This window comes from Hyperolius riggenbachi, chromosome 4 (genome assembly GCF_040937935.1).
Source record: "Hyperolius riggenbachi isolate aHypRig1 chromosome 4, aHypRig1.pri, whole genome shotgun sequence".
Taxonomy (NCBI): domain Eukaryota; kingdom Metazoa; phylum Chordata; class Amphibia; order Anura; family Hyperoliidae; genus Hyperolius; species Hyperolius riggenbachi.
The window spans coordinates 404,025,029-404,048,438 of NC_090649.1; the positions used below are offsets into that span (position 1 = coordinate 404,025,029).

General features: G+C 44.4%; 1 protein-coding gene across 1 annotated transcript in view; it reads left to right on the top strand.

The window, feature by feature from the left end:
* PCSK2 (proprotein convertase subtilisin/kexin type 2) overlaps positions 1 to 23,410 on the top strand; it is a 277,467-nt gene that overhangs the window by 109,841 nt on the left and 144,216 nt on the right. Inside the window, exon 2 of the mRNA XM_068232302.1 lies at positions 7,147 to 7,251. Within this exon, the coding sequence (XP_068088403.1) occupies positions 7,147 to 7,251 (105 nt within the window). The remainder of the gene's footprint in view (positions 1 to 7,146; positions 7,252 to 23,410) is intronic.

Consider the following 23,410-nt stretch of genomic DNA (forward strand, 5'->3'; position numbering starts at 1 on the left):
GAGCAGAAAGATTTTTCTCTCCCCTTAGTTATCAGTCTTAGTTGTTAGTCTTTTAGGACAGGGAAAAGAAACTTCTCCGCCCCACCCACAGGCCCCCCTAAAGATTCTGGGCCTCCCTGCAGCTGCATCCCTTGCAGGGTCTATTGTTACGCCCCTGCATATCCCCCCTCCAAACATACAAACATAGCAAATAGGTTCAGAATCATCCTGAAGCTATTTGCCCACATTGCCCACATTTCACTTGCCTGTAGGTGGAGGGGAGGAGACACACGTTTTACGGGCAGCCTGGGGGGGAGAAGACGCTGCGCACAGGCAGCCTAAAGGGGAGGAGACACTGGGCTCGATTCACAAAGTGGTGATAACCCAGTTAAAGACTTTAGGCATGATAACCATTGTTATCATGCCTAAACTCAGTTTAGGCATGATAAGTTTAGGCATGATAAGTTTAGGCATGATAAGTTTAGATAAGTTTAGATCGCGCGCAAAGTCTGGCACGCAAAGCAGCGCCATTAAACTCTATGCAAAGTGCACCAGACTTTGCTAGCGCAAAACTTTTGATCAGCTGTGCACTGCGGTGCTAACCCAGTTGGTGCTTAAACTTATCACGCCTAAAAACTTATCACACCTAAACTTATCATGCCTAAACTTATCACACCTAAACTTATCACACCTAAACTTATCATGCCTAAACACAGTTTAGGCGCGATAAAGGGCTTTTCACTAGCGTGCTAACTGTTAGCACTGCTTTGTGAATCAGGCCCCTTGTGTGAGTCACACAGCCTGGAGGGGAGGAGACCTGTCGGCTCATTTGCTACTCTCACATTAAGCCACGCCTCCCCTTCAGCTGTGCTACTCTCCTGTTTGATGCTATGGCAGCAAAATCTGACAGCCACGGCTGCGCGGCTTCAGACTTTGACAAGACGCGGCCATGAGGCCGTAAGATCGCGATCGACCTATTGGACACCCATAGTATAGACTATAGGCTACTTTTAGATATTCAACATAAAAACAGACAAGCACCATCACATACAAAGCAAATGATTAATTATTATTATTATTTAGTATTTATATAGCGCCGACATATTACGCAACATAAAAACAGACAAGCACCATCACATACAAAGCAAATGATTAATTATTATTATTATTTAGTATTTATATAGCGCCGACATATTACGCAGCGCTGTACAGTGTATATATATATATCTTGTCACTAACTGTCCCTCAAAGGAGCTCACAATCTAATCCCTACCATTGCCATATGTCTATGTTATCTAGTGTATGTACTGTAGTCTAGGGACAATTTTTTTAGGGGGAGCCAATTAACTTATCCGTATGTTTTTGGAATGTGGGAGGAAACTGGAGTGCCCAGAGGAGACCCACGCAGACACAGAGAGAACATACAAACTCTTTGCAGATAGTGCCCTGGCTGGGATTCGAACCAGGGACCCAGCGTTGCAAGGTGAGAGAGCTAACCACTACGCCACCGTGCTGCCCCATGCCACTGGCAAAACAACCCCTTTAATAGGGGTATAAGCCAGATTGATAGGCAGGTTGTGCTACTGGGAAAGTAATACCAAGAACAAAATCTTTCTACATTGAGTCAGGCTGGTGCTGTTTTGTGGGTACTTTCACCTTTGTTTTTTGTTATAGGCTTCTTTCACACTGGTTTGTTACGCTGCCTTGTGTCGGAAGATATAATCACATTGCTAATGTAATGCAATTATATTGGAATGGTACATTCATATTGGTGCATTAGCAGTGCAGTGCATCTGTTAGCATAACACAATTTTGGGCTTGATTCACAAAGTTTTTTTTTTAAAGTACAGAGTCTCTTTAACCTTTTCGGGACCACTTGCATTAGATTCTACGCCGCACTTGTGGCTGTTCTAGCCTGATGCGGCGTAAAATCTACGCCGGCCCGCAATCTCCGCTCCCGACGCGATCGTGCGCACCCGGAGGGGGAAATTAAGCTGTCATATGACAGCTGACATGTCCCCCGAGTGATCAGCAGCCGTATGGCTGCTGATCACGTGATCACTACGATCGCCGTCGGATGGCAGTGATCACATTGACAGTGGCGGCGGCAGGGGGGAAAAGAAGAGGATCCACTCACCTCCCTGCCAATCCCGCGATGATCGGCACCCCCCTCCGCTCTGGCCGGCATCTCCGCTCCGTCTGACGTCAGCGCCGGGTCCCGGCTTGATGACGTCATCAAGCCGCGACCCGGAACTGATCGTCAGACAGAATGGAGATGCCGGCCGGAGAAGAGGGTCCCGTGCGGCTCATCGCTGGAGCCTGGAAGGTAAGTGAAGGCTGCTGGCAGAAGGGGGGGCCCAGGCCACCATGGGGGGACACAAATCCAGGCAGCCACAGACGGGATCCAGCCGCCTGACCCCCCCAAACGCGCGCACCCCCTTCCCGCGCAAAATGCCTGGTCCTTAAGGGGGGGTAGGTGGCCGGTCCCGAAAAGGTTAAGGTTACAGACAATATTTAGGGGTGACATACAGCAATGAGACAGTGCAGGAATACATGCAAAGCAGATCACGCAGCACAGTATGAGTACAAGGTAATGCTTAGTCAGTCACTGGATGAGAGTATGGAGGTTAGGCCAGTTGAGTTCACTCAAGAGATCCATAGGATGGGTGTATGTTAATGGAGGTGCATGAGCAGGTAGGAGACGCAAGGAAGAGGACCCTACTGAAGGCTTACAATCTAGAGGACACAAGCGATTATAATGGTGGTTGCAAATAAGGCAATCAGTAAAGTTTGAGAATTCAATTTATTTGCTTACTAACACTTTTGTATTACTGTATATGAAAATACTACACTAGATTGGGCTCCTGGTATTTCTGTGTTTCGACTTTTTTTTTCTTCACACAAAAATGTCTCCTTGGTGAGCAGCTCAGGAATCGTTTGCATTGGATCTATAATGAAGCAAAACATTGACCCTTCCTCTCCTGCCTGAGGGGCCAGCAAAGCTAATGAACTGTATGGATTTCCCCCGCCGCTTGTGCTGAGGCATCATATTTTCTATCTCACAACCGTATAGCCTTTATAGCTCCTGCTTATCACCAATCATTTTTCATCATTGTCTGGCAACTGCAGTCGCCGGGTAGTCCCAGCAGCTGCTGAAAGGGGAGGCTATTGATGGCAGGAACCAAAAGTCACTCAAACTGCTCAATAAAAAATTCTCCTCTGGCAATGTGGACAGTCTCCATGACAACAGCTAATTGCAAAATCAATAAATGTTGAGTTGCCGCAGTTCTCATGTTTGATCTTTGGTCATCCTTAATTCTGTTAGCTATATAAGAAGTCTGATTAAAACCTAATCACGACATATATATATATATATATATATATATATATATATATATATATATATATATATATATTGTACATACCCCGAACTGGAGTTAGTCCTGGAGATGCAGTGAGAGTGGGGTGTATTAATTAGTCAATTGGGAATTATCTCAGCACAACACAGATGTCTGAAATATAAAGTGTCTCATTTAATTAAGAACAAAGCAATGGAATTGTTACACAAAACAGTTTTAAGATAATTAAACAATGTGTGAAAGCCACAAAATCAAAGTGAATCTATAAAGAAGAAAACTTTGTCTGGTTGCTGCCTGTCCTATAGCCCTTATCTCCCTCCTTCCTTCTAATCAAATCACAGAGTTGAACCCAATTTGATTTGGTCCCCAGTGAGGCATTGCATAGTTTCCTATCCACCACGTGAATTATCTGTTCATCAGCTATTCTGGTAAAGAGGTTACAACGTGAGCTTTGCTCCTTCAACCACTGATTGTCCAACCATATATGACTTGAGATGAAACTTGGGATGAAACGGAAATCTTTTACTTGCTTATTTTAAGTATATTGTAATATTTCAGCCAGGGCTGGATTTACCACAAGGCACTGTAGGCATGTGCCTACAGGTGCCTGATGATGGGACGGCAGCTCACTCCCCTCCTTAAAGGAATACTATCGATTCACATATTTTTTTCAATTGACACAGGAATTGTTTGGGAAGTGCTGCTAAGTACTGGTGTATACATTTTAGTATCAACTTCATTGTTTACTGTTAGCAAAATACTTTCAAACTTTACTGACTCCAAAACTGACGGCTGACTGAGCCATGAGGAGAGGGGAAATTCCCCTCACACTTGAACAGTTAACTCTATGTGTAGCTCTGTGTGTGACACAGAGAGAGTTCCAAACAGCTGCAGATCCTGTGTCCTGTGTTTCTGACTGAAGTGTGTGAAGAGAGCAGAGGAAATGTCACTAATTGTCGCAGCTTTTCATACTGTTTATGCTTTCAGAGTTTGATATGTTTGAAATTTTCTTTCTGTAGTCTGATATGCAACTCTGGCTGTGCATTGAAGCAGACACCCTTTCTGCAATTGATGAGATCTCCTTTTTAGTTGGGGGCACCTCAACTACTCAATACATAGGGTTACTCTAGCTATCTAATACTAAGGGCTCGTTTCCACTAGCGAAGTGATGGGAGTGTGGCTACGCAGCCGCATCGCATCACTTCCGCCGCCGGCCGCATCACTTCCGCATCTCCCGATGCGGAAGTGTATTGGGGAGATGGGACACGGCTGCGGGCAGATGCGGCCATGCGAAAATCTGCAGCATGCTGCAGATTATCGGACCGCTCCGCGCCGCACCGCACAACATGTACGCAGTGGAAACTCTTCCACTGGCGTGCATGTGTTTCAGCACACCTGCGGTGCGATGCGGCTATGTAGCCGCATCGCACCGCTCCTAGTGGAAACGAGCCCTAAGGGGCACCTGTAGCTACCTATGACAGCGGGCAAGGGAAGTAAGGGGGAAATGACAGCTGGGCCAGCCAGCACACTTAGAGCTCGATTCACAAAGCGGTGCTAACCCAGTTAGAGACTTTAGGCATGATAACCATTGCACCACGCTGGTGAAAAGCCAGTTTAGGTGTGATAAGTTTAGGTGTGATAAGTTTAGGTGTGATAAGTTTAGGCATGCTAAGTTTAGATAAGTGTAGATAGCATGCAAAGTCCCGCACGCAAAGCAGCGCCATTAAACTCTATGCAAAGTGCACCAGACTTTGCTAGCGCAAAACTTTTGATCAGCTGTGCACTGCGGTGCTAACGCAGTTGGTGCTTAAACTTATCATGCCTAAACTTATCACACCTAAACTTATCATGCCTAAACTTATCACACCTAAACTTATCACACCTAAACTTATCATGCCTAAACTGAGTTTAGGCATGATAAAGGGCTTTTCACCAGGGTGCTAACTGTTAGCACCGCTTTGTGAATCAGGCCCTTAGAGTGTGGGTGGGCGAGGGTTAGTGGGCTTATGGAGGGTGAAGTGTAGGTTGCAAGGACATCTGTACCTATAGGCTGCTGTGATGTAAATCCAGGCCTGATTGCAACTATTCCACTCTCAACAGTTTTCCCAGAGTATAATGGGTTGCTATCCATTGCTTTTCTCCTACAGTATATTGCTGTCACTTACAGTAGGTAGTAGAAATCTGACAGAACTGACTGGTTTTGGACTAGCCCATCTTCTCATGGGGGATCCTCAGGGTGTTCTTTATCTTCAAAAGCACTTAGTGAACAGCAGTTAGTCAGTCCAACTTCCAGAACGATGTGCAAACAGTTGGGGGGGGGGCTCTGAATCTTTGTATAGATCCTTTCCGGGGAGAGCTTTTGTAAAGACCAAATGAAGTACTGAGAATTCCCCATAAAAAGATGGACTAGTTAAAAACATGTCAGTTCCATCAGCTTTCTACTGTAAGTGACAGCAACATAGGAGAAAAGTAATTTATAGTTCATTTTACTCTGGAAGAAACACACTTCTTATTTCTATGTGTTTACATGTATTTTATATTTTACTTTTTTTTTTTTCAAATAGTGGTCCTTTAACTTTTCTCTTGAGTTATCACACAGGAGATATTTTCACACTTTATTACTAAAATACCTTTTAAGTCCCCAGCAAGCAAGGAAATACTTAAAATAAGTAGGATTTTTCATTTTTACCCACTTTTTTGTACCTTTCCAGTTGCTAGGTGCTGAGACATTATTTTGTCGATAAGATTACCAATATCTCCTGAGAGAAAACTGAGGAGAAAAGATAATTGAATAGGGACCCTTGTGTGACGGAAACTAAGGCCTAGTGCACACCAAAAACCGCTAGCAGATCCGCAAAATGCTAGCAGATTTTGAAACGCTTTTTCTTCTTTTTCTGCAGCGTTTCAGCTAGCGTTTTGCGGTTTTGTGTAGCGGTTTTGGTATAGTAGATTTCATGTATTGTTACAGTAAAGCTGTTACTGAACAGCTACTGTAACAAAAAACGCCTGGCAAACCGCTCTGAACAGGCGTTTTTCAGAGCGGTTTGCGTTTTTCCTATACTTAACATTGAGGCAGAAACGCATCCGCAATCCAAAATCTGCAGCAGCCCGGGAGTATGCGTTTCTGCAAAACGCCTCCCGCTCTGGTGTGCACCAGCCCATTGAAATACATTACCCTAGCGGATCCGCACCCGCAAGAGGATCGCAAACCGCAGCAGAACCGCTCTGGTGTGCACTAGGCCTTAAAGAGAACTTGAAGTGAGAGCAATATGGAGCTGTTAGGCCTAGTGCACACCAAAAACCGCTAGCAGATCCGCAAAATGCTAGCAGATTTTGAAACTCTTTTTCTTATTTTTCTGCAGCGTTTCAGCTAGCGTTTTGCGGTTTTGTGTAGCGGTTTTGGTATAGTAGATTTCATGTATTGTTACAGTAAAGCTGTTACTGAACAGCTACTGTAACAAAAAACGCCTGGCAAACCGCTCTGAAGTGCCGTTTTTCAGAGCGGTTTGCGGTTTTCCTATACTTAACATTGAGGCAGAAACGCATCCGCAATCCAAAATCTGCAGCAGCCCGGGAGTATGCGTTTCTGCAAAACGCCTCCCGCTCTGGTGTGCACCAGCCCATTGAAATACATTACCCTAGCGGATCCGCACCCGCAAGCAGATCGCAAACCGCAGCGGAAACGCTCCAGTGTGCACTAGGCCTGATTGTCTAATAAACAATGCCAGTTGCCTGATTTCTATGCTGCATGAGGTGAAAAATGACTGAAGGCTGAAGTGGTTAACAGTAACTGTATTTTTTTTTTCAGTTACCCTTTGCAGAAAGTTTATACCATTTCTATGACAGTGGAGCCACCAAGTCCAGGAGAAAGCGAAGTCTCAGAAATAAAAGTCACCTGGCTATGCACCCCAAGGTGAGTCTGGGAATGATATCTCTAATTCATTGTCATTCATCATCATAGCTCATTCCTCTTTCAGCAGTGCACCCAGGCAGTGTAGGAATGTTTGTGAAATGGTTCTACCACTGCAAAAATTATGGAAAGAGAATTTATATACTGGTAAAAGCCACACATATTTTTGAAAGTTTAAAATATAAAACAATGATTTGGGCTGAATTCACAAAGTGGTGAAGTAAAATCAACTGGTTTTGTCAATTTTTTTTTCAAATGTTTTTCCATAAATGCTGTTAACCCATGGAAATCTAAAAATACTAAATTGTGGGTTAAATTACAGCAATTTTACCCTTACTTACTGGGACGTGGGAGCGCCCATTGTGCTATTAGTGCGACCTATATAACCTAGGTACTGCAAGCACTGCTATGGTAATGCACATTATACTACATCAGAGGTGCCGAACTCAAGTCCTCGAAGGCCAAATCCATGCCAGTGTTTAGGACATATTAAAGAAAACCTGAACTGAAAATAAATAGTCAAAATAAACATACACAGGTCATACTTACCTCTCCTGCGTCCCATTTGTCCACTGTGATCAATGGAATTCTTCTCCGTCCTCCATTTTAACAAAGCCATTACCCCATAACAGCTTCCTAGTCACTGTTAAACTGTAATATCACTCACTTGCGCCATAGGGAAATATGGACATTATCTTGCACATCAGTTGTCCTTTCAGTTATAACGGACAACTGCTGATATATAGCTGACAGCAACTGGTATATTTCAGTTCTGACAAAATATTGTCAGAACTGGAAAGGATCACTGTAAGAAGAAAATGGTGAGCTTCTGAGAGGAACTGACGGTGAGGTTAGTATGTAATATTCATTTGCAGCTACGTCATGTTTTTTTTTTAAATAATTGCATGCCCCCCAACCGTCCCGTTTTCGGCGGGACTGTCCCGGGTTGGGGGGCCCCTCCCACTATCCCGCTGCCATCCCCCGAAGTCCCGGGCTGAAAAAGGCGACTGAAAAAAAAATCGGGCAGAGAGGAGGCAAAAAAAAAAAACGATAATCCAGCCGCGCAATGCTGGGAGTGGGGGCTGCATCATTCCTCCCTCCCTCCCTCCGGCTCTCTGAAGCTGCCTACTGTGTGTGTTCCCCCCTCCCCCGGGATGCGCAGTTTGCGCAGCGGTGGTCACATACCTGTCTATGCGCTCGTACGGGAGCTGGCTCTTCTCTTCTAGTTCCTGTTTCCTATGATGTCATAGGAAACAGGAAGTAGAATGAAGCCGGCTCCCGTACGAGCGCATAGACAGGTATGTGACCACCGCTGCGCAAACTGTGCATCCCGGTGGAGGGGGGAACACACACAGTAGGCAGTTTCAGAGAGCCGGAGGGAGGAATGATGCAGCCCCCACTCCCAGCATTGCGCAGCTGGATTATCGATTTTTTTTTGCCTCTTCTCTGCCCAGGCACCCTCCTCCCCACCCAAAGTGGCACCCTTCTCCCCACCCTACCCACCCAGATGCACCCTCCTCCCCACCCTACCCACCCAAAGTGGCACCCTCCTCCCCACCCTACCCACCCAAAGTGGCACCCTCCTCCCCACCCAGATGCACCCTCCTCCCTACCCACCCAAAGTGGCACCCTCCTTCCCACCCAGATGAACCCTCCTCCCCACCCAAAGTGGCACCCTCCTCCCCACCCAGATGCACCCTCCTCCCCACCCAAAGTTGGCACCCTCCTCCCCACCCTACCCACCCAAAGTGGCACCCTCCTCCCCACCCAGATGCACCCTCTTCCCCACCCAAAGTGGCACCCTCCTCCCCACCCAGATGCACCCTCCTCCCCACCCAAAGTGGCACCCTCCTCCCCACCCAGATGCACCCTCCTCCCCACCCTACCCACCCAAAGTGGCACCCTCCTCCCCACCCAAATGCACCCTCCTCCCCACCCAAAGTGGCACCCTCCTCCCCACCCAGATGCACCCTCCTCCCCACCCAAAGTTGCACCCTCCTCCCCACCCAAAGTGGCACCCTCCACCCTCCTTCCCACCCAGATGCACCCTCCTCCCCACCCAAAGTGGCACCCTCCTCCCGACCCTACCCACCCAAAGTGGCACCTTCCTCCCCACCCAGATGCGCCCTCCTCCCCACCTGAAGTGGCACCCTCCTTCCCACCCAGATGCACCCTTCTCCCCACCCAAAGTGGCACCCTCCTCCCCACCCTCCCCACCCAAAGTGGCACCCTCCTCCCCACCCAGATGCACCCTCCTCCCCACCCAAAGTGGCACCCTCCTCCCCACCCAGATGCACCCTCCTCCCCACCCAAAGTGGCACCCTCCTCCCCACCCAAAGTGGCACTCTCCTCCCCACCCTAAGTGGCACCCTCCTTTCCACCCCTGGGCACCCTACTCTCCACCCAGTGGCACCCTCCTCCGCACCCATGGGCACCCTCCTCTCAACCCAGATGCATCCTCCTCCCCACCCATTGGCACTCTACTTTCCACCTAGTGGCACCCTCCACCCTATCCATGTGCACCCTACTCTCCACCCACAGGCACCTTCCTACCACCCATGTGCACCCTACTCTCCACACAGCAGGGGTGTGGCTTAAGGCCGCGCAGGGGGCATGGCTTAAGTGTCCCTCTTTGGTATTTTCAAAAGTTGGGAGGTATGATAATTGTACTCGCTTCAGGTTTCCTTTAAGACATGGAGAATAGTGTTCTACATCATGAGCCACACCTTTCCTGATTTAGTCCCATCAATTCATTTGAGCTATGCCAAAACTGTGTGAGGACCTCGGCCTCTGAGGACTGGAGTTCAACATCCCTGCACTACTCGCAAAGAGCATGTTAGTCTAACAATTCTTGTGTTACCTAGGTAATGAGGGTTGCTCTGCATGCAATTCACATGCAGTGCTATCCTATGAGAGATCAAAAACACATGCAAGTCACATGTGTTTAAAAAACTGGGGGAAAAAATTGTGCAATAATTTTTTTCACTTGTGAGTTGTTTATTAAAAACGCAAATCGGAAACAGATAAAATAAGTATGAAGATTGCAAATTAAATAATGCAAAAGCAGTAAAAATGCAGAAACGCACATGGCAATAAACTCTTGGTTTTCAGCACAGACAAGTGTGTTGTCAGACGTAAACTTGTCGTACTCAACATAGCTTAGCTGAAGTGGTATCCATGGCTACGTATTGTCATGGCATATTAACCTCTAGAGATAGAGAGGGTTTTTCACCAAATCAAGTGGTGATTTCAGTCAGGGGGATATTATTAGTTTGTCAAATCGGAGGTGCCCATCTCATAGTGTATGACTGCCTCAGTGGTTCATTATTCTGCACATGAAAAAAATTAAATCAACCTTTTGGGGACTGACGTAGATTGAATCTATGTCCAGCAGGTGGTGCTGCAGCTCTGAATGGATGTTGATTCAACGTCCGCGCTAACGAACCGTCCCCACGCGATCGTGCGCACTGGAGAGGGGAGATTAAGCTGTCATATGACAGCTGACATCTCCCCTCATTGATCAGCAGTGATCAGCAGCCATCGCGTATGGCTGCTGATCACGTGATCACTACAATCGACAGTGGATCGTGGTGATCAATTTGACAGCTGCAGCTGTAGGGGGAAAGAAGAGGATTCACTCACCTCCCTGCCATTCCCGCGACGATCGGCGCTCCCCACCGCTCTTGCCGGCATCTCTGCTCCTTCTGACGTCAGCGCCGGGTCCCGGTTTGATGATGTCATCAAGCCGCAACCTGGAACTGAGCGGCAGTAAGAGCAGAGATGCCGGCAGGAGCAGAGGGGTCCGGTGCGGCTCGTCGCTGGAGCATGGAAGGTGAGTGAAGGGGTCTGCATGAAGGGGGGACACCAAGCCACCGTGGGAGGACACTGCCTAGCAAGTCCCTGCAGGGATCCGGCTGCCCTAACCCCCCAAACGGGCCCCCCTTTCAGCAAAAACGCCTGGTCCTTAAGGGGGGTTAGGTGGCCGGTCCCGAAAGGGTTAATAAACAAATAAAATTAACTTAAACAAATTTGAGAAAATTAGATTTGATGAATGAGATTCTGTGAAAATTGTGTGGGTCAACACCGCCTTTACAATTTAATTGCTATTATGTTTATTAAAGGACTACTATCGTAAAAAATTGTAAAATCAAATTACATGTGCACACGTACATGCCAAAATAGTGCACAAACTTACCAGCATGTTTTTATAGATCCTTTTTTGGGCCAGTGCACACCAAAAACCTGTAGCAGATCTGCAAAACGCTAGAGGTTTTTGACGCAGATTTTCAGAGCGATTCCAGGCAAGTTTAGAGAGATTCTCTAAACATGCCTAGCGTTTTTTGGACTGTTTTTGTGTAGCAGATTACAAATATTGTTACAGTGAAACTGTTACTGAACAGCTAATGTAACAAAAACGCTTGGAAAACTACTCTGATCTAGCAGTTTTCAGAGCAATTTTCTACTTCCCTATACTTAACATTGAGGCAGAAACGCCTCAGAAATCTAAAAAATGCTGCAGGTCAGGAGTTTGCGTTTTGGGGAAAAACGAACCGCTCTGGTGTGCACCATCCCATTCACTTTCATTAGCCAAGTGGTTTTCCCCCTGCAAGCGTTTAAAAAAAAACGCTACAGAACTGCTCTGGTGTGCACCAGCCCTTTCAAAGAGTGTTTTTGTGAAGAATAAATTAAATACTGAAAATCCCCCAGGAAGAAATGGGCTAGTCCAAAACCCGTCAGTTCTGGCAGACTCTTACTATCTACTGTAAGTGACAGCCACATATGAGAACATTTTGTAAGAAAGGGGAAGAACCGAGAGCCCGATATGGTGTAGTATGTTAATGAGGTGAAGTCTGATGCAAACACACACAATGGTTATACTCACAAGGACGGGTCACCTCCAAGGCAACCACTGGATAAGCAGGCGGGGAGAATTGTAACCTGACCCCGCTCAGGGTTAAGAAGTCGCTCTCTGTAGATAGAAGGAAATGGGGATACACCCCTCCACCAAGGGCGGAGGGGTGAAACGCGTTGCACTTTTGGAGCTCATAATAAATGTTACTTTAAACTTGAAGTAGCCTGCCCGTTGTCTGGCCATTTTTTCAGAAGGGAGGTGAGTCCCCCCACTTCCCCCTTTTTAACAATTTTAACTAATTTTACTCTACTTGGCGCCTCTGTTGTTATACCACATATGAGAAAATAAATGTATTTCCATTTTACTCTGGAGGAAACATATTTCTTATTTGAACGTGTTTACAGGTAGTTTAGATTGTATAATATTTCGCGATAGTGGTCCTTTATATAAATAAAATAAATATCAAATAAAAAGAAAAAACTCAGTAGACTGTAAGATAAATAAAATAAAAATAACAAAAAATGAAAACTAAATTGATGGAATGTGAGAGTGTATTGATGGAGTGAATTTTAAGAGGTTTTCTGATTTCTAATTAAATCGAAGTCAGTTTACAACGTTCTAAGCACCTTCAAAACCAGTCATTAGAGAGTCCATTATTTAGCTGGCCATTAGGATATGTCACCTGAAAATTACTAGGCTCAATCACTTTCCACTGGAGATAGTCATAAATCTTAGCTTGTCACATGGCTCCCTGGGGACTGGCTCTAGACACGCTATTGAGCGAGGTGATATAAGAGAAAATAATAAATATTGTCTGCAGCGTGGGTGAGAGGATGCGTTGCATATTGATGGAAATGCTGCAGTGCAAACTCACTGGTAATGGATGTTTTGAAGAGTCTGTGAATAATTTACTACTGAAACAAATGTGTCATGAGAGATTTTCAGTACCAGCCCTTATACTTTCTATTGACGGATTTGAAAAAAAATAAAAAAAATACACAATATGATTAAAGAAAACCTGAACTGAAAATTAAAAGTCAAAATAAACATACACAAGCAGTGGCGGCTCCAGGAATTTTTTTTAGGGGGTGCTATGCAGGTGCTGGACCAATTTCCGGGGGAGCTGACGACCGCGCCGCGGCAAAAAATGGGTGTGGCTACAATGGGCGTGGTCATGACCGGATGAGGGCGGGGCTAACTGTAATTTAAAGTGAACCCAGGGTGAGAGTGATATGGTGGCTGCTATATTTATTTCCTTTTAAACAATTTTAGTTGCCTGGCAGCCCTGCTGATCTATTTGGCTGTAGTAGTGAACTGAATTACACCAGAAACAAGCATGCAGCTAATCTTGTCAGTTCTGACAATATTGTCAGAAACCCCTGACCTGCTGCATGCTTGTTCAGGGTCTATGGTTGAAAGAATTAGAGGCAGAGGACCAACACGGCAGCCAGGCAGCTGGTATTACTTAAAAGGAGATAAATATGGCAGCCTCAATATTATTCTCACCTCGGGTTCCCTTTAAAAGTGCAACGCAAAGACAGAGGGCCCAAGTTTTGGTGACCCTTTTCCCAGAAAATTCACATAATTGTGCAGGTTTTCTCAAGAAAATACACGTAATGTGAGCAGATTTTAACAAAAAACACGTCCAATGACCCCAATATGCACAATCGTTATCAGATATGGCCCCAATATGCACAATCGTTATCAGATATGGCCCCAATATGCACAATCATTATCAGATATGGCCCCAATATGCACAATCGTTATCAGATATGGCCCCAATATGCACAATCGTTATCAGATATGGCCCCAATATGCACAATCGTTATCAGATATGGCCCCAATATGCACAATCGGTAGCAGATATGGTCCCAATATGCACAATCGGTAGCAGATATGGTCCCAATATGCACAATCGGTAGCAGATATGGCCCCAATATGCACAATCAGTAGCAGATATGGTCCCAATATGCACAATCGGTAGCAGATATGGCCCCAATATGCACAATCGGTAGCAGAAATGACCCCAATATGCACAATCGGTAGCAGATATGACCCCAATATGCACAATCGGTAGCAGATATGACCCCAATATGCACAATCGGTAGCAGATATGACCCCAATATGCACAATCGGTAGCAGATATGACCCCAATATGCACAATCGGTAGCAGATATGACCCCAATATGCACAATCGGTAGCAGATATGACCCCAATATGCACAATCGGTAGCAGAAATGACCCCAATATGCACAATCGGTAGCAGAAATGACCCCAATATGCACAATCGGTAGCAGAAATGACCCCAATATGCACAATCCGTAGCAGATATGACCCCAATATGCACAATCCGTAGCAGATATGACCCCAATATGCACAATCCGTAGCAGATATGACCCCAATATGCACAATCCGTAGCAGATATGACCCCAATATGCACAATCCGTAGCAGATATGACCCCAATATGCACAATCCGTAGCAGATATGACCCCAATATGCACAATCCGTAGCAGATATGGCCCCAATATGCACAATCAGCATCACCTGAAAAAGAAAAGAAAAACCCATTTACTCACCTACAGCCAGAAGACCTTCTTTCCCGACCTCCTGTCCCGACCTCCTTGTGGCGCGCAGCGCCCGCGCGCCCACGATCCTCTTCCTTCCCGACGTCACGACGAGACTTCCTGCCTGCATGCAGAGAGCAGGGCTACGGGAAAATGGCCGCCCGAAGCCATGCACTGCAGACTCGAAGTCTGCAGAACAGGGCTCCGGGCGGCCATCTTACCGTAGCCCTGCCTGCTGCTCCGTGCTGCCGCTGTGTGAACTGACTTGGCGTCTTTTAGACGCCTGAAGTCAGTTCACTCCAGGGGGTGCTTTGGGGGTGCTTGGACAATTCTAGGGGGTGCTCGAGCACCCCCAAGCACCCCCCTGGCGCCGCCCCTGTACACAAGTCATACTTACCTCCCGTGGGGTGGTCATCATTCTCTTTCTCCTCTCCTGCATCCTGTTTCTCCACTGTGATCAATGGAATTCTCCGTCCTCCATTTTGAAAATGGCTATTACCCCATAACAGCTTTCTGGTCAGCACAACTGTAATATCACCCACTTGAGTCATAGGGAAACATGGACATTACCTTGCTTATCAGCTGTCCTTTATAACTGACATCAACTGATATATAGCTGATAGCAACTGATATATTTCAGTTCTGACAAAATCTTGTTAAAACTGGAAGAAATCGTTGTAAGAAGAACATGGTGAGCTTCTGAGAGGCACTGATGGCAAGATACGAATGTAATATTTATTTATAGGTGTATCATGTGTTTATTTTAAATTATTTTACTCGGTTCAGGTTCACTTTTTGTTGACCCAATATGGTATGTGGTGCTGATTATTCATAGTGGATACAGAAAAACTGCCATGGCAGAAGTACCAGTGCTGTTATTCCCCATCCCTTTAAAAATGCCTGTTCCCTCTCCAATTTTACTAAAAAAGTGATTGTATGTTTTACTTATCCCCAGACATTTCTCACTGTAACCTACATTGTCTATAGGTGGCAATAATCTGTCAATTTTGTGGGCGATCAACTGTCCAATTCAATTATTACTATCGAATCGGAGAAAAAAAAAATCAGTGCATGCACAATTGACAATTCAACCAATATCGGTATGAAATTGGTTGAATTTATCAATTGGACATGATGGGAAATCTCAGTCCGACGTGGTCAGTTGGATGCACAGTGGTATATTGCAACAAACACAACGTAAATCCCCGAAATATTAGATGCCCCCCCCCCCCCCGGTTCCTGTGTATGTAAATACTTTACCTGGCAGCTGCCCTGAGTGTCCGCCAAGTCTCTTTCACGCCCCAAGTCACTATTAGCATATAGCACGTGTGGCGCATATAGCACATGGTGCACATCACACACATGCACCTCACGTGGCAGCCACATAGGACGCCAATGCAGAATTACAACGTTCATTAGGGGGCAGCGCACATGTACAGTATTTACATGCATGGGCACCCAGGGGACATCTAACATTAGAGGGAACATCGGTCGGGGCGGTGAGACAGGATCACAATGCCAATTTCCTAAAGATTTCATGCTGAAAACGATTGTGGATCAGCCTGTGGTGTATGGGTGGATTCAGTCAGAAAGAGATCTGTCTCTTGGTCGAATCTACCCACACATCGCTAGATGTATGGGCTCCTTATCATGTCTATATTATGCACCGATGGCTGTATTGTCATGTGTACCAATGTCTGTATACTATGTACCCATGTTTGTGTCTTCCATTGTACAGCACCATGGAACATGATGTTGTTATACAAGTCATAAATTATACTAACAGTCATTTAAAATGTACGTAAATGAAACATGGATCAACATTTAGGAGGTCATCAGGGGCAAACCCAGGATTTTCAAGCAGGGGGGGGGGGGGGGGGGATTCCTGAAAGGTCTCCCTCAGCCTCACACATTACAGTATAATAGTATGGTAGGACATCATGCTGGGTACACATAATGCAATTTCCCGTCCAGCTGACAGGATCTCACAGTTTTTTCCTAAAAGTCCGATCTGCTCCGATCGACAAAGGGATTGATCAGGACCAGTTTAGATACAGATAATAATGAGGACAGTCGACATTGCGAATGAAGGGGAAAGTGAAGCATTCACACAGCAGGGCAGAGTGCTGTGCTCATATCGGACTCTGTTAAGTTCCCCAGAGCTGCTCCATGCTCTGTACACACACTGCTGCTCCATGCTCTGTACACACATTGCTGCTCCTTGCTCTGTACACACGCCACTGCTCCATGCTCTGTACACACATGCTGCTGCTCCGTGCTCTGTACACACACTGCTCCTCAGTGCTCTGTACACATGCTGCTGCTCTATGCTCTGTACACACACTGCTGCTCAATGCTCTGTACACACACTGCTGCTCCGTGTTCTGTACACACACTGCTGCTCCATGTTCTGTACACACACTGCTGCTCCATGCTCTGTACACATGCTTCTGCTCCATCCAAAGTCAACTGTAGCAGGGAAAGAAAGGGGGCAGTGCTGTGAGCTGCAGGATGCCTGCAGATATTCTGGTGTCTCAACTTGTGCCCGTCCTTAGACACTGCACCGGCCCTGGTCTGAGGGGGATTCTGGGCAGCTGTAATCCCCCCCCCCCCCTGCATTTGTCTATGGTCATGGCTCTTACACTAGCATATATACAAACAGGGCCGGATTTGTATTACCGCCCAAGCCTGCTATCACCAGCTGCCCCCTAACAAACAGCAAACTCCCTACCACAGACACACTTTTATTGGTCCCAATAAAAAACGTATTTAAAGATGCTTATTAACGATGCAATTTTACTGAGAAATCAACCTTCCAATTGATTGGAATGGACAGTGTGGAGTGTGCCAATCGACTACAAATGACCAATTTGTCAATCGTTTTATCAATCTGTTTTGTGCATTGATTTAATCTGAAATTATCAGAATGGTTATAACTTTTATTCCATTTATGGGCCAAATCAATGCTTTCCGCTTTGATAGGTGGGAGCTGGGTGGAGCTGGACTTGAAGAGCAAGAGCAGCCAAAGGTGATGAAGAGTTACAGCTCAAGTCACAGACAATAAGGTGCCCACGTTTGCTCCCCCTTCATACCCTGAGTCCCAGACACTTGCACGACTACAGCAGGTCACATGTTTGGCAGCTTGACTGCATGAGTGTGCCAGCCCGCCACTTGCTTCCTGGTGCCCTAGGCCATGGCCTTTGTGGCCTTGCTTGAAAACCAGCCATGTATACAAACAATATAGTGAAGTCAGAAATTGTATAGAACAAACTAGAGATGCTCAATGAGATGCCAGGACAGTGTGTGGAGCCATACAAACAGTTACAGGACACAATGCAAAGGTTTGCATGGCTTTGTTTAGCAATGCAAATCATTTTGGAGGAGATAGATAGATTAGATGGATGGATTGATATATCATGATTCCTGTGTAGTTAAGTTAGAAATAGAACCTTAGGTGATTATTTTATTTTTACATAGACATTTGATGTATACGGTTCTGCCATCTGTGCCCTTAAAGAAGCTTATATGTGTTCATGCATTCATATGTTCTCTTGTCAAGATAGAAAAAAAATCTTGTCAGTGTCTTCCCACTCACTCCTCCACAGTGAAAGGTATTGCCAAACTTTAAGTATCACCCTGATGCAGCATGGGAATAACAAAGTATGTTCTTCAAACTAGTCTGAAATGTAACTATCTTTCCAACAAAATCTAAAGACCCCTCCCTACCCCTCTCGCTTTGTGATACTCAGGGCTGGTGCAGGAGGGCGGCTGGCGGCTGCCAGTGGCTCGTTTAGCCGATGCTGAAGGCTTTTCTGTAACCGTGCAGAAAAGGGTTTGCCATCAGTTTCCATCAGTTCCTGTCATTCCATCATCACATCGTGTTTTGAACCCCTAGGGGTAAGCAGCCAATGCTGGACACTATATACAGTGTACAAGACAAGATGAGATGATGGGCTCTACGGTGATGTTTACATATATGACACCATCTGCTGTCACTATTGTTTAAAAACACTTTTTATTTGAGTGGAACAGTGGTAGATCCGTTTTCAATGACGCTTTCATCGGACGACCGCAAGAACCAGCCCTGAAGGTGAGAGAACCCATGTACAGCTTACCGTTACCTATACAGGTTATGGGGTACCACAACGATCAAAATTATTTGTAGCCCATCTGCAAGGACTTCAAGTGAAAAAATACGTCAAAATGAAATGTGTACAGATTTGTGTGTGAACACATCCACAGAAACACATGCAAAACTGATGCCAACTGTCAAAAACTGACAGGACACAACACCTTTTTATGTGTGACCCATACTCTTTTTTCACATTGGTATGAATGTTTATCAATCACTGATATAAGACTAATACCTTTGTACATATTGTATGGTTTCCCTCTTTTTGTGTCAGAAGTTATCATTTAGAATCTAAAGATTGTATTGCGTCGTAAGGTAACTGCATTTCATTCACGTATTTGAAGGTTATCAGATGCTTCCTTTATATCTGTAAGTCGAGATGGGTTTTAACCACTTCAGCCTACAGCTTCGAAAATCTTATGCATCCGAGCAATGTTCACCTCCCATTCATTCGCTAATAACTTTATCGCTACTTATCAAAGTTAATTGATCTATATCTAGTTTTTTCCGCCACTAATTAGGCTTTCTTTAGGTAGTACATTTTGCTAAGAGCCACTTTACTGTAAATACATTTTAACAGGAAGATTAAGATAGAAATGGAAAAAAAACATTATTTCTCAGTTTTTGGCCATTATAGTTTAAAATTAATACATGCTACAGTAATTAAAACCCATGCATTTTATGTGCCCATTTGTCCCGCTTATTACACCATTTAAATTACGTCCCTATCACAATTTATGGCGCCGATATTTTATTTAGAAATAAAGGTGCATTTTTTCAATTTGCGTCCATCACTATTTACAAGCTTATAATTTTAAAAAATTTAATAAGATACTCTCTTGACATGTATATTTAAAAAGTTCAGACCCTTAGGTAACGATTTATGTAGTTTTTTTTTTTTTTATTGTAATTTTTTTTATTATTTTTTTTAATACAAAAATGTATTTGGGTAATTTTAGTTTGGGAGGTAAATAGCCAATTTTAGATGTAAAATAATGTATTTTTTATTCAATAAAGGTATGTGGGTGCAGTTTACTATTTGGCCACAAGATGGCCACATTCAAAAAGTTCCTAGATGCGAACGATGTCGCATCTAGGAACTAAAATGAAGAGAAGTTGTTTCCTGGGGGCAGAAATACCACGCTCTCTGATGAGAAAGCGTCGGTATTTCTGCCGGGGACTTGGATCGGTGAATGGGAATTATATCGCGCGCACCACACGGCTGCAGCACCACTGCCTATCTGGACGGATATATGCGTCCAGATATGGCGAAGTGGTTAAAGAGAAACTCCAACCTAGAATTGAACTTTATCCCAATCTGTAGCTGATACCCCTTTTTACATGAGAACTATAATGATTTTCACAAACAGACCATCAGGGGGCGCTGTAGGACTGATTTTGTGCTGAAACCCCTCCCACAAGAAGCTCTGAGTACCGCGGTACTCTGGGCAAACTGCCACAATGTAACAATGTTCACAGACAGGAATTAGCTGTTTACAGCTGTCTCTAACAGCCAAAACAGCTAGGAGCAGCTACATAACCTGCCCACAGTAAAAATGTCACCATGTAATAAATGTCAGAATGTGAATCTGGGAGAGGAAAGATTTTACAATGAGCAAACACTGACTAAATCATTTATCCATAATTATGGTAAAAAATGAAGCACTTTTTTTACTACATTATTTTCACTGGAGTTCCTCTTTAAGAAAGATTCATTGCTAAGTCTCCTCTAAAACTAACAAAATATCTGCATTTTTTTACAGTACATTCTGTTACCCATCACACATAGCTGATCACATCCTACTCAAGAGGCCGTCTGCGATCTTTGTTAATATGAAGATAAAAATCAAACATTTCAATCATTTTGACATTAACTTTCTTTATGTCTCTTTCACTTGTCAAAATACTATAGCACTGCAAAGCTCTAAACACAGAAATGTAAAATACAACAAAGATTATTTGTATTTCAGTTATATAACCATTCTTCTCTTCTGTACTTTGGTGTGCATTGCTCAAGTTACACTTTTAAATATATACATACTAAAATTAATTTTGTCAATGCTATAGCACATTGTATAAAGCATTCCCAAATGATTTAAAGGGTATCTGAGCTGACATGTGTCATGATAAGATAAATATGTAGATGTACAGTCCTAATCCAACTTGGAACTACTGGGATTTCAGGGGTGCAACAATAGCCCCCGTGAGCCATCTTTGGGGGTTGGTACCATATTTACCAGCTTCCAGCAGTGAGACAGGTCCTCCTCACTTCTCTGTTAAACAGTACAGCCTATTAAAATGCCAGAAGAATTTTGCGGGGGGGCTGGCAAATTATAGTTCACAGCTGAGCGGTTTGTTTCCAATCCGCTCAGCAAAGCGGTGCTTTTTCCATTTTTGAAGAGTTTTTGCTATAATAGAAGCTATAGGAAAAATGCAAAATCACAAAATCACTTTGTGCAGCGATTGCGTTTGTGTATTTAAGAATAAATACATCGTACTTATTTTTTTCCAGGTCAAAGAGTTCACTTCCTGACTTGCGTCAGGAAGTGAATTACAAAACCGCTCTGAAAAAGTGCTTTTTACAAAAACGCAGCGCACAGCGGAATGCCGGGAGAGGAAAATAAACTGTGCACCAAATCGCTTGCGTTTTTTTGGTTTTTAGGTGTGAATGGGGCCCTAAGGTTCCAATTAACAATTTGATTTTTAACGAAAGGCCGTTTTTTTGATCACATCATTTAACCTTTTAGCAGCCACCTACTGGTGAAACTAGTAGCTTAGAAATGGACCACTACCAGAACAGTAGCATCAACTCTTAGCTTCTCATTAACCAGCCATATAAGGTGACTTTGAATTAAGTTTTTACAGATGGAGTGCCTGCAGTTATTCTTTGCTTGGACCAATTTTATGATGGTACTGAGGCCAGTGTTAATGTAAAGGGAAATGCAAATTAACAATATATCCTCAAATATACTGTACTTTGACCTTGTATATAAGTCGACTCCAATATTTGACCCTTTTAAGCTGGAATTTTTTATTGACTCGAGTATAAGTCTACCCAGCAAGTTAATGGCTGCATTTGTGGACCAGGAAGAATTAACAGCTGCACTCGGGGACCAGGAGGGGTTAATGACTGCAGTGCATACAGTATTGCAGCCATTCATCCCTCCTGTAACCAGAAAAGGTGTATGAGACCGCACACAAGCGATTCCGGGGATAAGCGTGCAGACGATCCACCCCTGTACCCACAGGGTATAGCGTGTAGCCACTATGCAACTATATTTTTGTATGTTTTAATGATCCAATAAAGTAATTTTTGATAAAAGAGCTGTGCTGGATCATCTTGGAGAAATTAATCCCTTCTGTACTTTTAATGCAGCCAATAACTCATCCAAGCCCCTTTCCTTGTTAATTGTTGTGGTCAGGACTTTCAGACCTGTGTTTTCCTTGCATTTCCTTTATCAAGAATGTGTCACCTACCACTGGGTAAATTGCTGCAAATGGGAATGTCACAAATAGTACACACATTACTCAGTGAGCTCAGTGTTGCTCCTGACTCGTGTATAAGTCAACACCTATACTCTTATATTGTGAGTCAGACCTACATTTCTAGACTTATTGTCGAGTATATACGGTACATGCAGCTCAACTACCAATGACAGCAGGACACATCTACACACCTACAAACATTGCTGTGCTTCCTTGGCTGTAGATTCATTAGGGACTTGTATGCTTCGAGTGAAGTCTTTCTCTCTACCACTTCCTCAATTTGCAGAGAGTCCGAAGATGACTTTGCACTGATTTGGAGGACCTTTCTGTCTAGGTATTAGGCAAGTGTCCGTTGAAGTCAAGAATATAGTGCTGTTCACAATCCTATAATGCAGCTGAAGGCTGGTGATTTTGTTAGACAGAATTACTGCTTTCTGGCAGCTGGAAGTGACATGCTACAATTTTGAAGGTAGTGATTTGCACATTTTATATGGAAAGCTGTTGCGGTAAGAAGCAATTTTCAGCTCAGAATCAATGAAGTAGAACAAACACTCCACCTTGAAATAAATGTTGGCACTAGAAAGACATATACTAGACTAACAAAAGACTTTCCTGCTAGGGCCTAAGCAGTCAGGATGGTTATTTGGAAAAAGCCAATAAACCGTGACAAAGGTATAAAATAGTACTTATTCAAATGCAGAATAAAAAGAAGAAAGAGAGAATGATCTTTTGCAGTTCAATTATGTTGCTGAATTATGACGAGTTCCTGCGTTTAGTGATGGAAATTGAAAGGGATTTCCAAGAAAAATTGAAAACCCTTCATGGGCTGAGACTCTTAGTTGTAGCTATAATTTCCTACAGTGTCTTAAAATAGCATCCTGAACAATTAACCCCCTTGCCGTTACAATTCTGGCGGCAAGGGGGCAGCGCAGCACTTTTTTTTTTTAAAAAAATTTGATAGCCGCTGACAAGCTGCATCCCCCTATCCACTCCGATCGTCTTCGGCGATCAGAGTAAGCAGGAAATCCCGTTCAGAACGGGATTTCCTGCTGGGCTTCCCCGGTCGCCATGGCGACCGGGCGGGATGACGTGAGGGACGTCAGAGGGGATCCCGATCCACCCCTCAG